Below are 15,276 nucleotides of genomic sequence, written 5' to 3' on the forward strand. Positions count from 1 at the left end.
AGAATTGTCCCTCAACCTTCATTCAACTCATTTCTCTGTGACCTGTGAAATGTGGGCAACAAGCTTCCATTGTTTTGTAATAAGATGGGTCAAAAAGAGTGATACTGTATACATGATTTTTTTTTTTCCAAGTAAAATAAACAAGGATGGGTGTCTGGGGCTAGAGGGGAATTGTGAGCAACCTTGAGTGGTAGAGAACCAGCAGCGGTGTCTGCGGGTAATCAGGAGCCAGTGACATGCAGACCTACCTCCAAGGATGACTGCAAGTCAAGGAAGTTCGTGCAAGAGCCTCGGATGGGCGCGGTGACTCACGCCTGTCATCCCAGCGACTTGGGTGGTAGAGGCGAGAGGATTGCCTGAGCCCAGGGTTTTGAGACCAGCCTGGGCAACACGGCGAGACTTCATCTCCACAATAAGTCAAAAAATTAACCAAACGAGGTGGCACATGCCTGTTACCCTCGTTCACACACACACACACACACACACACACACACACACACACACACAACTACTAATAGGTCCTTCACATTAGACCATAAAATATCAAGATCCTCATCCTAACACTTTCCTGTGAAGCATCTAGTTTATATTATAGAAATTTCAAACAATGCTTTTTAAAAAAATCTCTAAGTTTATCAAAAGTTACTAACAAAAGTTTTTAAATACTCCAATTATTTATAAGTTTAATTTATTACAATACAACCAATATCTATAACATAAAACATCGACATGTAATTTTTAAAATTATGTGATAAATACTAAAGTTGGAGGACTCACACTACCTAATTTCTAGACTTACTACAACGCTATGGTTACCAAGACAGTGTAGTACTGGTGAAATAACAGACACGCAGATTGGAGGGACAGGAAAAATCCACACAATATTAAGTCTACTGATTTTTTACAAAAGGACAAAGATAATTCAATGGAGAAAGGATAGTCTTTTTAACAAATGGTGCTGAACAACTGAATATTTGCATCCAGATGCCAAATGAACTTCGACCTTCAACCCACATCATACACTTTACACAAAAACAGATCTATAACCTTTTACTTTTAAGTAATACTACAAAACATCTAGAAGAAAACATAAAACATCTTCATGACTGGGTTAGGTAAAGACTTCATAGAGATGATACCAAAAGACATGACTCCTAAAAGAACATTTTTTATAAAACGGGCTTTATCAAAATTAAACACGTTTGCTCTGCAAGAGAGAATGAGAAAAGACTGGGAGAAAATATTTCCAAATCACATATCTGACAAAGAACTTGTAACAAAAGAGCTCTCAATACTCAACTATAAGAAAAACACTTTGGAAAAGAGTTTGGCAGTTCCTCAAAATTTTAAACATAGAATTATCAGATGACCAGCAATTCTACTTCCAGGTATATACCCAGGAGAATTTAAAACACATGTCCACAAAAAAAACTCGTACATGAATGTTCATAGTGGCATTATTCATAATAGTCAAAAAGTGAGAATAACCTAAATGTCCATCAACTGGTATTTGTATAAACAAAATGTAGTACATTTATACAAAGAACATTACTTAACCATAAAAGGGAATGAAATATTGATATTTGTACATTCCACAAATGAATGAACCCTGAAATATGTTAAGTTAAAGAAGCCAAAACCAAAAGGCCACCTGTTATATTATTCCATTCAGATGAGATGTCCAGTATTGGCAAATCCATAAAGACAGAAAGTAGATCAGTAGCTACCCAAGATGGAAGGAGGAGTGGGAGAGAACTAGGAGTAACGGCTAATGGGCATAACCGCACCTCTGCACTTCAGCCTGTGTACACAGTGAGACCTGGAAAACAAACAGTTGCCAGTAGATGAACACTTCACCAATGGAAATATACAAACAGTAAAAAAAGAACATGAAAAGATGTTCAACACCATTAATCAATCACTAAGGAAATGCAAAGTATAACCACAATGCTCTACCACTACATACCTATTAGAATGGCTAAAAAAAAGTTTTTTTTAATGGCAATACCAAGTGCTGTAAGGATGGAGAGCAACTAAACGCTGATACGATGTTGGTGTGACAGCAAAATGATACAGTCACTTTGAAAAGCAGTTTCATAGTTTCCCACTACTTCTTACTACTTCTAAATAGTTATTATATTTACCATGTGACCCCGGAATTCTAATCTTAGGTCTTTACCCAAGAGAAATAACAATTTATATTCACAGAAACCCATAAGTGAATGTTTATGGCAGTTTTATTCATAATCTTCAAAAAATTAAATATCCAACAGGCACACAGATAAACATTTACAGTACATCCACAGAATGAAATACTATCCAAAAATAAAAGACTGAAATACTTGATGAATGCAATATATAGGTAACTTTCAAATGCATTTTGTGCAAAAAGTCAAAGAAGTGAAATTAAGAAGCCAGACCCAAAAAGTTACATACCTTATAATTCCATTTACATGCACTCTAGAAAAGGCAAAACTACAGGGATGGAAACAGTTCAGTGGCTGCCAAGAGGTGAGGTGGGGTCAACTACAAAGGGGAAGCTGCAGGAATTTGGACACTGAATGGGATTTTTTTGTGTCATTGCAATGGTAGATACATGCCTCTTAGCATTTGTCAAGACAGATAGAAACTGTATCACAAGAGTAAGTAAGTTTTAAATAAATAAGTTGATTAATCACACTCTACACAAACCTCCACCTTAAATGCCTAAGTAACTTTCCACAACAGATCAAAGCATACCCTAAACATTTTTATGGCATCCTTCTGAGGTAGAGACAAGTTTTATTATTTTCACGTTACAAGTGAGAAGCAGCCTAGAACAAACATTCAATAAGTTTTGAGTATTAATCAGAGAGGTTGAGCTATCACTTATGTCCCTACTTTTTGAAGTCCATTCTATCATGGTCTTAGATCCCTACGACAGTAACAATTTTTTTTTTCAACCAAACTAAATTTCCCACATTTACCATACTTCATAAATGAGAAGAGTCAAGATAAACAAGTATTTTGGAAGGCTGAAGTGTGTGCATATCCAAGAACAGTTAAATTATGTGTGTGTATATATCGTACACGCTATATATATATGTGTGTGTGTGTGTGTGTATATATATATATGCAATATATATATATGCACTATATATACACTACTCACGCAAAAAAATTAACCCTCACTTCTGGCCTGGGAAACTCATTTCATAAAGGAGTCTAATCTCTAATGGGTGTTTTAAATGCAAAAGGATATAATACGAAAACAGACGGAAGCACTAAAAATGAGGGTCTGGTAGAGCACCAGAGCAAATGGACACAAGTCAAGTCCTTCGCCATCCAGGCAGCGCGGGGTCCGAGACGCCGCACGGCGCACCTCGGTTTCTTCGGCAATTTCCCGGACCCACAAACCCCAAAGCCTTGAAGATGTGGCACATGACTGGCCCGGGAGGTCAGCTGGCAAGGCACCCGTGGGTTTACGAGTTACTTGCCGCGTCGGTTTCCTTTCCCCGCTCGAACCCAGGAGTCCCGCTTCTGCGGCCGCAAGGGGGAGCCGAGAAGGCGCCGAGCGGGCCCACCACCCACTGGGGCTGGGGAAGGGAGAAGGCGACTCCGGCCGCGGCGCCTCGCCTTCACGTGCGAGGCAGCGTGCGACCCTCCGCGGGCTCCCCGGGGCCTCCGCCGCAACCCGCGAGGCGCGTGACAGCGACGGGACCAAACCCAGGAGCGCGTCGTCGCTCCTCTCGGCACTGCCGAAGGCCGACCGCGCGCGGCTGAGGGCGGAAAAAGGCGCCTCGCCCGAACTTGAGCTCCAGACCGGCGGGGCCCCCGGGCCGCTCCGCTCGGAAAAGAGACCTTCTCATCCCGCACCCACGACCCCCCCCCCCCCCATAAACAACCCGAGGGCGGAGGCCCGGGAACTGCCGCCCGGCTTTACATAACTTGACCCGGAGGCGGGCGGCGGCCGGTGGCGACCCCAGACGAGCAGGGCGCCCGAGGCCCCGGGGAGGAGGACGCGGCCCCGACAGCGAGGGCCGGGGCCGGCGAGACGGGCGCGACGGCGGCCTCGTTACCTTGCCAGATCCCCAGAGAGAGCTGGGACGTGTCCAGGTTCACCACGTAGTCCCCCAAGAACCGGTTCAGCACGTCCACGACCACCGACTCGAACATTGTCCTCAGCTGCGGGGGACAGGGCGGCCGTCCCCAGCGCTGCTTCTCCCCGCGCCTCCCCTCACGCCCCTTCCTCGAGACCGCGCAGTTCACCGGCCCGGCAGCGGCTCCGGCACTGGCGCCACCACTGGCCGGACGCGCGAGCCCGGCGAGGGGCGGAGGCGGCCGCTCGCACGACGCGTGCGCAGCTCGGCTCGTGGGTGGGGGCGGAGCGCGGCGCCGAGCCGGGCGCGCTGCCGCGCGAGGGCGGGCGGGAGGGCGGCTGCGCGGCCGCCGGGCCGACACGCGCCCCCTTCGGGCCCAGCGCGACGCCCGTCTCCCGTCGGCCCCGCCTCCTCCCCCGTCGCCTGGCAACGGGACACGTGGCACAAGCTTGAAGATTTTTTTGTTTGTTTGTTTTCCGACCCCGCCTCCTTCTGCTGACCGGAGTCTAGACCGGCGCCCCGGGCTGGGCCAGGGCGGGGCGGGGACGCCCGACGGGAACGCCCCTCCCCCTAAAAGGTGACAGCCCCGCCCCCCACGTGGGCCGGAAAGCCGGTCCCTCAGGAAGTCGGGGGCCGAGTCTAGCTCCTTCGCTGTTAGGGCGGAGGCTTTACGAGGGCGTGTCCCGAGTAGCATTTCCCCCATTAGTAGAGGTTGAGAGGTTCCGGTCAGCCTGGACCTCCTGGAGCCTGAAGATGAAGCGCCATCGGCCCTTTGGGTGACTTGACTTCCCGCTGCAAATGGGGTGGAGGCGGGAAAGGAGTAAGCGAGTGGAAGATGAAATTCCACGGCCTCTTCCCTGCTTCTGAGATGAGCACCCTTTTTTGGTCAAGTCATTTATGCGGAGCCGCCTTTCGTTCCAAAGGGTGGCACGTTTTTCTGCAGATCGCCAACCGGAAACTGCTCGAGGGGTCCTGGGCCTTCGCCCTTGAGCTTCCACGGAATGATTGACTCAACCTAAGTAAAAATCAGAGTTCTTTCAGCCCTACTTGTTTGGTCTTAGGTAGACATCCTACCAAAGGCTGAAGTCACAGAGACGTTAGATGTGAGGTTTAGAGAACTGTAATTGATTATCCTCTTAAGTGTACTTTAAGCTTTTTCTCTTTGGATGTTAAATGATTGGCGATGGCTTTCTGTTAATCCCCGTATCATTTCACTACTTTTTGTGCACAGTCACCAGATTTTTCAAAATTAAAGGCTTGGCAAGTAAACGCCTGACCAAAATGGGGTAAAACTTTACCTTAATTTATGAATCATTTCCCTATAATTTTTTATTTGAAGGACCTTTATGAGGTCTCCAACCTCTTGGTGTTAAATATAACAAAGCTGAGCTGTTAGGGATTTGCACAACTAATAAATGTGTAAGAACTTCCAGAACTCACTCCAGAAATACATCTTAAATACCTTACAAACGCTCTCATGTTAATTTTTTACAATCCAGAAAATCTCATAAAATTGGTGGTTGGGTGTGCTGTTGAAATATTAAAGGTATAAACATTCGATTGTTAAACAGAGCCATGAAAAAAGTTATACTAAGGAAGTCTTACAAATAAATAAGTGAATGCATGTTGTAACCAAATTCTTATCTAGTGTTAGATGGTTTGTCATGAACATGTTTCCTAGTTACTAAAAGATACAGTTTTACATTCAGGCCTTGGGTTGCTTAATCCATCTGAGGAAGTTTATAAGCAAAGAAAGGTATATTCATTAAATCATTAAATGAATCTTCTGTTGGACCTTGAAAAAGCCCCTGACTAACAAAAAAGTTTGAGTTTCAAATTGAGGAATATATAAGTTGTTCTTTCTCTAGATCATAACTAAAATACTATACCTCATTGTTGGATCAAATGAAAAAAGGGAGGGAAAGCATTTGAAAGACCCCAAACTGAAATATTACCCAACTTTACAATAAATTTCTAACTTTGCAAGTAGGACTTGCTGCTTTATATATAGTTTGAATGCCATCTTTGAAGTTTGGGCATGATTTTTTTTCTCCTAATCTTGTTCTTTTCTTTTCTTTTTTTTTTTTTTTGTTGAGCATGCCTGTGGTTCCAGCTACTTGGAAGTCTGAGGCGGATTTCTCCTAATCTTAATTCCACTTTTCACAAGTAAATGTCATGGTGTGCTGCATGTGCTTATTTTTTGGCCCCATGAACATTGTGGTAGCCAACTAAATGGCCAAATAACAAGCCCATTCAAGGAGACCATTTTCTAAAGGAGTCTTGGAGGAACAAATCTAGAAGATGGCTATTTTACAGGACTTTTACTGATCTGGTCTCAAAGAGCCCTGCACTCCAACTCACTTAATGGTTTAAAAAATTTAAACAATAAAAAGTTATTTGGAGCCTACGGTGATGGTGCATGTCTGGAGGCTGTGATGGAAGGATCCCTTGAGCCCAGGAGTTCAAGACTGCATTAAGCTATAATCACACGTCTGCACTCCAGCCTTGGTGACAGAGTGAGACTCTTTCTCTTAAAAAAAAAAAAAAAAGTTATTTAGATTTTAAATTTATATGTTCCAATCCTTCCAATAGGCAGTTTCTAAACATCTACAAACTGATATAATACATATATGTATGTGTATGTATATATACACATATGTGCATGTATATATCTTTTGACTCAGCAATCCCACTTCTACAGATTTACCCTAAGTAAATAATTACAAAAATCAAAAACACTTCCCACAGGAAATTTCATTAAAGCATGATTTATATTGTAGCAAAAATTGGAAATAACCTAAATATCCATAAATAGGGAAACTGGTTAAGTAAACACACACAATGGGCTATTATGTAGGCAATAAAATGATAATGCAAATCTATGCTAATATAAAAGGATGTCAGTAATACATATTCATGAGAAACAAGGTACAGAATAGTATCATAACAGTTATATAAATTGTGGAGTTCTTTTCAAGTGTGAGAGAATATGTATACAGAAAGAAATCAAGATGTATGCTCGCCAAATATTAACAGTGGTTATCTCTAGATGGTGAGGCTTTTGGTAATGTGACTTTTTCTGTTCTTTCAAGTTTAGGGTGCGTGTGTTTAGTGAGCACGTATAAATTTGTTCTTCTAAACTGGTGAAAAGGGATGTGTCAGAAACACTTTTATATTGTATGTTATTTTATAACCTTTTGGGAATATATGCACATGGATGAATTGCTATGAACATGGTCTCTACCTTGTTGGAGAATTGATATAGAGATGTATATAAACTCTCAAGGGTCTGTCAAAAGACATGAGCAGATATTTCCCAGAAAGTATACACAGATGACAAGTAAGCACAGATGACAAGTAAGCACAAGTAAAACATGTTCAACGTCATTAGCCATTGGGAGAATAAAAATTAAAATCACAATGAGATATCAGAATATATTATCATATTTAACCCATCAGAATGTTCTTTTAAAAAATAATGATAACGCCAAATGCTAGTGAAGATATGGAAAAACTGGATCATTCATTCATTGGAAGTGGGACTGTGAAATGATATGGCCTCTCTGGGAAACAATTTGGCAGTTTCTACAAAAGCTAAACATGTGCTTAGCACATGACCAGCAGTTCATGGACACTCTTGGATGCATATTCCAGAGAAATGAAAACCTATTTCACACAAAAACCTGTACATGAATGTGCATCACAGCAATATTCATAATAGCCAAAACCTGAAAACAACCCAGTTTTTTTTCAACTGGTGAATTGTCAAACAAACCATATATCCATATGGAATACTACTCAGCGATAAAAAGGAATGAACTATCGATATATGCAACAACTTGTATGAACCTCAGGGGAATTATGCTGAGTAAAAACTGTATGGTTATATTTATAAAACATTCTTGAAATAAAAAAATTATAGAGATGGATGACAGATTAGTGGCTGCCAAAGGTTAGATATGAGCAGGACAGGTAAGTGTGGCTACAAATGGACAGGTGGAAGGAGCCTTGTGTTTATGGTACGCTTTTGTATCTTGATTGTGGTAGAGGTTGTATTAAGTTACATAAAACTATACACACACATAGTGCATATAAAACTGGTGAAATCTGAATAATGTGCATGGATGGTACCAATGTCTTTTTTTCCTGGGTTTGATTATTGTTGTTACATAAGATGTTACCGCTGAGGGAAACTAGGTGAAAGGTACATGGAACCTCCCTATACATTTTTTTGCAACTTCCTATCAATTTATAATTATTTTTAAAATAATTTTTAAAGGGTCTGCTAATTTGAGGTCAGTTAGGAGGTGCCCTAGAGGATGAAATTAGCTGAAAGTTGAGGGATTCTACTTGATGCTTTGATATCCCTGCACAGGGTTCTTAGTAAAACATTCAAGAAAGAAAAGTGTCTGAATGTGGTGCCTCATCAGAATGTATTAAAATATTAATTACTCTGTGGTCCCAAGCAAAATACCAGAAACAGATATGCACAATAAGGGATTTCAAGTGCCTTCCTCTGGCTCTAAATACCTAAAATGACTGATCTCTTCCTGGGCAAAGAGGATTTTAAATGCTTATGCCCATCAGTGTTTGCTGAACTCAGATTTTTTTCATGACTAATTTTACATGGTCAATTCTCCTTGTCATTCAGCTTTGTGTGCAGATATCATCTAATTATAGAGGTGAGGTCTTCTCTGACCTCTCAGTCTCAAATAAGCAGCAGTCACACTCTGTCATATCACCTTAGCAGCATCTAAATCTACCTTGCATCATCTCATCATCTCAAAGTCATCAGAACCAATCTCATCGTTCCCCATCCTTAGAAGTCTGCTTCTCAGTACTCAGAGACACGGTAACTACTCAAGCAGCTCTCCTACTTGGAATTCTGAGTTCAGCTTGAGGGCTCTTCTAAGTTTTCAAGTCTGTCCCTTTGCTCATTCAACCCTTGGGGTTGCATTACTTTCGGCAGTAACTACGTCTCCTTTACCTTAGAGCACTCTTTTATCCTTTCTACTACTTATTTTTATATCTAGTCAACAATTCTTTATATTCCTATTTCTATGGAAGGGGGAGTTGAGACAGTTCCAACGGAGATGTTTGGCTGAGAAACGGAAGCAGTATCATCAAAGAGAACAAATGTAAATTATGAGTGAGGAAGGAAGCCAGGCTCAGGGCCAGAGAACTGATTAAGTGTCAGGACAGGCAGCAACTGCCAGTCTATAAATAGTTAATGAATCCAAGGGTCAGGGGTTCAGATAATCAAGAACAGGGCAAGCAGTGAAGTGTGAGGTAGGTCTAGGTGAAGGATGTAGAAGATCTGACAGTCTGTTCTTAAATGAAGTGCTGACAGTCTGTTCTTAATTGTCCTGCGGCACAAGAGCAGTGGGGTTAGATAGCTCACTGTCTTAGTCTATTTGTGCTGCTATAAAGGAATACCTGAGGCTGGGTGATTTATAATGAAAGAAGTTTATTTGGCTCATGGTTCTGCAGGTTGTACAAGAAGCATGGCACCAACCTCAGATGGCACCAACATCTGCTTCTGATGAGGACCTCGGGAAGCTTCCACCCATGGTAGAGGGGGAATGGGAGCCAGCATGTACAGAGATTATGTGCCAAGAGAGGAAAGCAAGAGTGGCAGGTGGGAGGAGTATGCCATAATCTTTTTAACAACTAGTGCTCTTGAGAGCTAATAGAGTGAGAACTTATTACCACTAATATGGCACCAAACCATTCATGAGGGATCCTCTCTCATGACCCAAACACCTCCCATTATACCCACCTCCAACACTGGAAATCATATTTCAACATTAGATTTGGAGGAATCAAACAAACCATATCCAAACTGTAGCATTCATTATGAACTGAGTCTACTGATACTGCTGTCCCCCGCCCCATTTGTTCAGTCCAGGCTCCCCATTTGTGAGCCAATTTTCATTTAGACAGGATGTGAAGAAACACCTCCCAGATATGAACTCTCTGCCTATCTCGACTTTTGATATTGACCACAATCTCTATTTCCTGCCTCTGTTTTCTTTCTCTCCTTTGTGACCCATTGACTGAACTCGAAGCTGTGTGACCCTTTATGTGTTGCTGCTTCTGTTAACCCCTTCCTTAGAGCTTTGGCCACCACCTCAATGTGCAGTTTTTAGACCAGTCCTGTCACTCCACCCTTTCTACCCCACCCAGCCTATCTGTTAATATAAGTACACTGAAACACAGATAGGAAGCACTGACCAGGGTGGAGTGGAGTGGAAAAGCCCCAAAGTTAAAGAACAGCAAGGAAGCCATTGTGGACATTTAGTCAGGAAGTAGTCATAAATCTCCAGTAGGTCATGGCAATTTAAATGAGTAGGAACACATAGAAGTAATGGAGGTCATAAGGGTGAAATTTACAAGCCTTAGAAATAGATTAACTATGGTGGATGAGGTAAATACAGTAATTCCAAGATTGTGTAATTTGCAGTGACTGGAATGTGAAAACAAGATGTTGTTATATAGGAGACGATGAAGAGTTCAGTTTCAGCTGGGCTCTGTGGCTCAGCGTGGAATCCCGCGCCTTTGGGAGGCTGAGGTGAGTGGATTGCCTGAGCCTGCGGGTTCGAGACCTGCCTGGGCAGCGAGACCTCATCTCTACAATAAATCAAAAAATCAGCCAGGCGTGGTAGCGCATGCCTGTAATTCCGGCTACTCGGAAGGCTGAGGCGGAAGGAATGCCGGAGCCCAGCAGGTCGAGGCTGCAGTGGCCGGGAGCGGCCACTGCACTCCAGTCTGGGTGACAGAGTGAGACTCCAACTCAAAAAAAAAAAAAAAAAAAGCGTTCAGTTTTTGGTAGGTTCTATTAGATTTGAAATATAGGGGGAATTTTCAGGACAGAATCTAATTAGAAATTCCTGAGGAAATGTTTAGTGATAATTAGAAATTAAGAAATGGGGTTCTAGTGAGAGTCTAAAACAAGAGATGGATACTTGTGAGTTCTTCATGATACTGAAAGCAATCATTGATACTCAATGTATGGGTGACACTTTGGAGTAAAGAATTATAGAGAAAGAAAAGCAGAAGAATAAAGACTGAACAGTGGAAAAACACTCATTTAAGGAGGAACAAAATGATCATGAGAGGAGGCCTACAATGGAAGCCATAGTACCTGCAGTGAGATGACTTAGAAATCTCAGAAGGATTTATAGGAGGAAAGAGTAGTCAACAATATCAAAATTATGGAGATGTCAAGAAAAAGTAAAACTCAGAAAGCTAAAGTGAAGTTATATCACTACATGCAAGCAAATTCTTTTGATTCACCTAAGAGATGTCAAACCAAAGTCATTTAAAAAGTTACAAGTAAGCCGGGCTCGGTGGCTCAGCCTGTAATCCCACGCCTTTGGGAGGCTGAGGTGAGTGGATTGCCGGAGCCCGTGGGTTCGAGACCTGCCTGGGCAACTTGGCGAGACCTCATCTCTACAATAAATTAAAAAATCAGCTGAGCGTGGTAGCGCGTGCCTGTAATTCCGGCTACTCGGAAGGCTGAGGTGGAAGGATCACCAGATCCCCAGCGGGTCGAGGCTGTGGTGGCCGGGAGCGGCCACTGCACTCCAGTCTGGGTGACAGAGTGAGACTCCAACTCAAAAAAAAAATAAAAAAATAAAAATTTCCAAGTAGGCCATTGCCTTCCTAGACTATGGTGTGGCCATGTGCTCTTTGAGCTATGGCCAGGTCACGTTTTCTTAAGCTTTGGCCCCCTCCCCTACCTTGGGGAGGTGAATCTCCTTTTTTTCTTCTCTTTCAAATTTACTTTTGAAGTAAACTATGTTTTTTCATCTAAATAAATAAATAAAAGTTACAAGTAGAGAATAGATTTCAATAACAAGAAAGGTTACGGGCAAATTTGAACCTCGTGTTTGCCAGTGGAACATTTTATTTAGAAAATTAAGATCATGTCAATGCTTTTCAAGTACTTAAATGTACACAGCTCCTTCATTATTAAAATAGAGATTCGTTGTCTGTGGAGTTTCATTAACTCAACAAATGTACACATTATTTGTTGTATTTTTGCAGTATTCACACTCTTCTTGTTCTAGTATAGGCTTTCATCATCACAATATAACAGCATTCCCAATAAGAATCTTAACTGATCCATAAATAAATCAAGCACTCACTTTCAAACATCCTGTTTTCTGACTGCTTTAGTCGCAGTTTATGTCTCAGCATTCTTTATTTAGTAACTACTTGCCTGGATATATGCTAGTCTATAAAGATATGTTTTATAAGCTATATAAAAAACGGTTTTCTGAGTTTGTATACTTATATAAATATTGATAAACTGTATCATTGATGACTTCATAAACACATACGTGAGCTTATAAGAAAACAACAAATCCCTTGCTCCCCAGACTACAAAAACATGCCTATACAGACATGTGCTGTAGAAACTGTAATATGATCCAACACTTTAATAATATTTTCTACATCATGTAGATATAGCTTATGCCTTTTACAAAGAGAGAATTTGCATACAGTGTTATAGATAAAGGACAGATTTGTAATGACAAAAAAAGCTTATTAATGTACACAAGCCTTATGTATACCAGTTGTAAGTTTTACTTAAATTATTTAGTTCAATTTAGCGATTACTTACTAAGTAAAACCTGATAATGTCTAAAATTTTCTAATGTTCGTATTTTATAGAACCTTATTTTCCAAAGAGCACATGCATGTTTCCAGCATCTCTTCCTTAAAAGTAATCATGGTATTTTTCCACTGCTAAGAAGCGTAGTCTGTATCAATTATCACATTGATACTGTTTTTAGATTATAACCTCTGTTTTTTATATCCAAGGAAATTCTGAGTCAGATGCACTAATTTGGCTTCACTAACGTTAAATTAGCTGAGTCAGGCATTAGCTAGAGATTCAGGTCTTCAGCTTTAACTTCCAGAAAGTTAAAAGAGCACCATCTAGTGAAATTTTTCATATAAAAGTCTTCCAGATTGGTCTTCAAATTGAAGCACTGTAATCACCAATTTTTAAAGGAGCTTTCTTTTTAAATGATAATGGTTACAAATAAATTATTATATATTTTGTAGAATAAATACTAAACATACTTTTAACTAAACTTCAGATTAGAAGCTAAAAATTATTAACATAAGTTTAGACATTCTTTGTTTTCATATTTTTTAAGTGAGAAAGCAGGATTTATTGAGAGGACAGAAAAGTTCCCACAGTGGGAGGGGACCCAAAGGGGTTGCCCCAGTTTAGACATTCTTAACCACATATTTATACTACTGAATTCTCTCTTGAGTGTTAAGTATGGCATACTAAGGATTTTCTTGCTTTTCATGTGGATTCATAGCCCTTTAAGGAAGACTCAATTCTGGACGATAGAATGTGGCAGAAAATAAATACATACATATATAATACATACATAAAAATAAAAAAAAGAAAGACCCAGTTCATTGCAACTTTGTAGTATTGAATACAAACTTGACTTTGTTTTGTTTTTCCAGCATTATATCATTAGTGAACCAATTCCTAAACAAAGAAGGCTTAATTCTACTCACTGACTGTGTTGGACATTTGAACCTGTCTCTGAAGAGATATAGAATTCAAATTTATCCTTTTAGTGGCCATGCCCAATATAAAAGGACTTTTTCTCTAATTGCATGAAATTCATCAATAAAAATCAAATATATGCCATTAAAAAACAAGAAAACACCCATCACCTATAAAATTGACAAAGATTTTAAAAATAGTGATAGTATCCAGAGTTCTGAGGGACATGATAAATGGGTGATCTCAGATGCTATTGATGGTATGATGGTAATGGAAATTGGTATAATCTTTTGGGATGTCCATTTGACAATATATCTTAAAAGTCTTTAGATTGTGCTTAACCTTGGCACAATAGAGTCAATTTTTGGTAAATTATTTTAAAGAAAATATATCATTTTGGGGGAGATTCTACCTCTGAGCCCATCACTGTAGTTGACACCTTATGTATAAAAAGTATTTAATACTTACAAAAATTTGGTAAGCAGATGTTATTACCAACTGTTACAGTTGGGGAAACTAACACACAGGAAGTTTTAGCAATAAGCCAGAGATTGGACAGTTGGAATAGGAGTTTATACACAATCTATCTTATTTTTAGGAAAAAATGGGAATGTTTGCACAATTATAAGAATGAAGGTGCTTATAGTAAAGTTTTCTAGAGAAAAGTAGAAAATAGCATTTATTATTCATTGGTAGAGAAATTAATATATAAATTGCACCCATTTAAATGAACATATACATTCCGAAGGAAAATGTGTTTAGAATATCTTGTTAAGTCAAAAAGGTTGGAAGAAAAATAGTGTTAACAGCTGACTTTTCTGAGCCCTTGTTGTATGCTAAGAGCTTCAGACATTTGTTTGACCTGGTGAGCATTTTACGTAGAAAATAGTCTGGAACAATTTGCACTACAATGTAACAGTGGTTGTCTCCAGGTGGCAGAATTAGTGGTAAATTTTGAGTTTCCTTTATATTGTTTTGATCACTGAATTTATTTAATTGGGCATGTATTTCCTTTTGTAATGAGGGAAAAAAGAGACCTTTAAAACTGAGAGGGAGGTGGGGAAGAAGAGAGAGAAGTGGTGGGGGGAGAGCAAAAAGAAAATCTTGCAAATTGTGCATTAAGAAACAAGTGAATGGAGCTTATTCATATTGTTTTGATACACACTTGAGCCAGGAGAGTGTGCTATACTTACATATTCCTAAATCTTCTGTTTTTCAGTAGTGTCCTATAATTTCAACAGGATAGCCATGTGTTTATTGTAGATCATTTAATAACACCTTTATAGTCATGCTATAGTTTTCAAAATGTTTGAAATATTTCAAAAAAAAACACAAAATGAAATAAAAACGAACAGAAGGATTCTGATTTCTCTAATAGATGTACATATGTAACCCACGCGTCTTCATTGTCTTCCTTCCTAGAGTATGAATATAACCCAAAGGGATGTAGTTCATCATGGCAGGAGTCTCTCTGAGCCCTCTCTTGCTAAAGTTCTATATCCCCATCTCTACCTCTGGCAGGATCCTGGGTGAGTCAAGCTCTGTCCTCAATTTCAGAAGTTCCTGAAATTGAACCCCTGTCTCCTGTCCCTTGCCTTCCCTGCCACTGTTCACAGGATGCAGTTTCTGGTGACAGAAATGTGTCTTTGAGATTCA

The 15,276-nt window shown here is 40.3% G+C and overlaps 1 protein-coding gene across 1 annotated transcript in view; it reads right to left on the minus strand.

Moving 5' to 3' along the window:
* LOC103261504 (vacuolar protein sorting-associated protein 13A) overlaps positions 1 to 4,213 on the minus strand; it is a gene marked incomplete at its 3' end in the record, with an annotated part of 187,695 nt that extends 183,482 nt beyond the window's left edge. Inside the window, exon 1 of the mRNA XM_008059114.1 lies at positions 4,059 to 4,213. Within this exon, the coding sequence (XP_008057305.1) occupies positions 4,059 to 4,155 (97 nt within the window). The remainder of the gene's footprint in view (positions 1 to 4,058) is intronic.
* Positions 4,214 to 15,276: the final 11,063 nt, after the last annotated feature.

Source organism: Carlito syrichta, unplaced genomic scaffold, assembly GCF_000164805.1.
Source record: "Carlito syrichta isolate Samal-C Ts95f unplaced genomic scaffold, Tarsius_syrichta-2.0.1 Scaffold303724, whole genome shotgun sequence".
Classification (NCBI taxonomy): Eukaryota; Metazoa; Chordata; class Mammalia; order Primates; family Tarsiidae; genus Carlito; species Carlito syrichta.